The sequence below is a fragment of the Octopus bimaculoides genome, chromosome 9 (assembly GCF_001194135.2).
Source record: "Octopus bimaculoides isolate UCB-OBI-ISO-001 chromosome 9, ASM119413v2, whole genome shotgun sequence".
Classification (NCBI taxonomy): domain Eukaryota; kingdom Metazoa; phylum Mollusca; class Cephalopoda; order Octopoda; family Octopodidae; genus Octopus; species Octopus bimaculoides.
The window spans coordinates 93,103,742-93,106,961 of record NC_068989.1 but is presented as its reverse complement, the minus strand read 5'-3'; the positions used below and the strand labels follow the sequence as shown (position 1 = coordinate 93,106,961).

General features: G+C 37.0%; 1 protein-coding gene across 1 annotated transcript in view; it reads left to right on the top strand.

The window, feature by feature from the left end:
• Window positions 1-2,480, top strand: part of LOC106882067 (RING finger protein nhl-1) — a 33,003-nt gene extending 30,523 nt beyond the window's left edge. Inside the window, exons 3-4 of the mRNA XM_052970947.1 lie at window positions 35-275; window positions 2,460-2,480. Coding sequence (XP_052826907.1) covers window positions 35-275; window positions 2,460-2,480 — 262 coding nt within the window. The remainder of the gene's footprint in view (window positions 1-34; window positions 276-2,459) is intronic.
• Window positions 2,481-3,220: the final 740 nt, after the last annotated feature.

Genomic DNA, 3,220 nt, shown 5'->3' with positions numbered 1-3,220 from the left:
ATAATACTGGAATCTTCCTGCATTCTTTTGGAGCCTACGGTCAAGATAATGGTCAGTTTGATTGTGTGGCAGATGTGGCAGTGAACCAATTTGGCAACATCGCTGTAACTGACCGATACAACAATCGCATTCAGCTTTTCGATAGACATGGTTGTTTCCAATCTGTCATTGGTTCTGCAGGCCATGGTGATGGAGAACTTAGCTACCCATGGGGTATAGCGTGGGATGCTATGGGATTCCTATATACCTGTGACAAAGACAACAATAGAATACAGGTAAGAACAATAATTGTGGACATTGATAAACTTTATTTTAGCGTTGGATATTTGTATTTAACAACAATTGTTTTGTGGCTTAATTAACATGTATAGATCATCATCATCATCATCATCATCATCATCACCATCACCATCATCATCGTTTAATGTCCGTCTTCCATGCTGGTATATATTTTATGATAAATGATAAATTATTTATAAGTCTGTATTAGTGGAATCCATATCTTACTTGAATTTATGTGTGTGTGTTGTTGTGCCTGTGTTTGCCTCTCACTATCACTTGCTAAATGAAGTCGATGTGTTTACATTGCCACAGCCTAGCAGTTCGGCAAATGATAACTAACTGAATAAATACCAGGTCCTTAAAAAAAAATGTACTGTCTTTAAATGAAGGACTACTCATCAATTAGTGCAATCCTACACTTTATGGTCTCCTAAATGAAAATACGTGATTCTTCAATTGAAATTCTTCAAAGCTGTGAAAGGGAAGATATACATACATACATACATACATACATACATACATACATATTTTATATGTCATATTGCCCCAGACAGCTTCATCATGAAGAGATATAATTTGAGTGTTAATAGTGGCTTTATAGTGGTCTTTGACTGCTATTTCTAGACATGTAAGGGTTTTTGGAACCCGCTCCATTATAACTGTGATTTATTTATAATTATAAACATGCTTCTTTTATATATATATATATATATATATATATATATATGGGAGAATATACAAATAATAACAACAGACGAGGACAGGTGGTGTAAATAACAAAAGTATATATTAGTATGACGCTCGGGAATACGGAAAGTATATATACATATATAATATATATATAAGAATGTATAAGTATTTATACACAGAATGGTGACCCTTGACAGGATGCCTTACATGCTAGAAAGGGTAGCCAAACCCAAACCACGTAAAAAAGTTTTTTTTTTTTTGTGGTTTGGGTTTGGCTGCCCTTTCTAGCATGTAAGGTGTCCTGTCAAGGGTCACTTCTCAGTGTATAAATAATTATACACTCTTATATATGAAAATATGTTTGTCTATTGACTTTTATTATGTATGCTAGTCACCACTCTTATAATTTTCACAGTATATACATACATACATATATACATGCATATACATACCATACATACATACATACATACATATATATATATACATATATATATATGCCACCAGAACGAGGGCCAGTCCAGCAGTACTGGCAATGGTCACGCTCAAATGGTGTTTTTTATGTGCCACCTGCACAGGAGTGAGTCCAACATTTTGTTCACATGCCACTGGCACAAGTGCTAGTAAGGTGCTCTTTACATATTCCATTTTAGTACATAGTTTTGATGGCATTTTCTTCTTGTTTTTCATATATATATATATATATCTTTCGTTTATAAATCTGTATAAATACCACATGTGTGTGTGTGTGTGTGTGTACTTATATAAAGTACAGCTATTACATTCAAGTGACCTCTTTTAGCACAAGGAGCCTTGTCTCAGTAGAAGGATGGAGGCCGACTGCTAATGTTTAAGGGTTGGTTTACCATTTTGATGATTCTCTTTCATCCTGACCTAATGAAGAGACAAATTTCAGCACCCAGATGTGTGTATGTGCGTGCATGTGTGTGTGTGTGTGTGCATGTGTGCGTGTGTGTGCATGTGTGTGTGTGTGTATAAATAATTTTACACAGTCTATTTCCTTCATCTGCTGTCAGCTGTAGAACAGTGGTGGTTCCTGTACTGGTGCCAAGCTGCCAAATAAATGTGATGATGTATACAGTTAATATCTAGCTATATACACTCACTTCTCCAAAATATTTTGTCTTTGTCGCCATGCCAACCAGCCCAGTTTTTACACCTTTCTGACATTTTAAACATGGCCTGTAAAAGCAAAAAAAAAAAAGAAAATCCTTTCAGGCTTATCTCAGTGTTAGCTAAAAAGATAAGACTGCCCCACCACCATTCCATGCTTAGCTCATGAGTAAGATAGTGTGGGAAGAGGAGGTGGAGGAGGAAAGGAAGTAGGAGGAAGAGAAGAAGTGGAGAAGGAGGAGGAAGAGAAGAAGTGGAGGAGGAGGAGGAAGAGAGGACTCTTGGCTGAGACTCATGATTCTCAACCCTTTTTTTTTGCCTACGAAACCCCTTTGATCCTTGTTTTTCTCCAGTGGACCCTCAAAGCCATTTGATGCTTTAAAAAGAACCTTGTATATTTTTATGATGGAATATTTACTTCTTTATTGCCCATGTGGGGGGGGGGGCTAAACAAGGAGGGAACAAACAAGGGCAGACAAAGAAATTAAGTCGATTACATTGACCCCAGTATGTACCTGGTACTTATTTAATCGACCCCGAGAGGATGAACGGCAAAGTCGACCTCGGTGGAATTTGAACTCAGAACATAAAGACAGACGAAATACTGTTAAGCATTCCGCCCGGTGTACTAACGATTATGCCAGCTCGTCGCCTTTATAACGGAATATTATTAAGATATGTATAAAAAATTAATTTTTAGAATTATTTGCATATTGTACAATTATAATCAATTTATTGTACATAAATTTTAACAACAAAATCTTATACAGATCCCCAAGGGTCACGTGGACCTCTTTTGAAAGCCCCTGGCCTAAACCCTGCTGTCATGTAAATTTCTATGAGTTTCTATGTAGTGATATTCTTTTAATTTCCATCCATGAAACCCTCTCCCAAGGCTTAGGTCATCCTGGGGCTGTAGCAGAAGATATTAGCCCAAGGTGTCGTGTTATGGGACTGAACCTAAAACCTTGTGTGAATCTATTCGTGTGTGTACACGAGTTTGAGAGTTTCATGTGTCCATGTCCACCACGACATCACTTACATGTTTAATTCGTGCAGGGTAAGCTGCTTCTCGCATAAAGCTCAAACCTCGCACACTTTTTCCTTATATTAT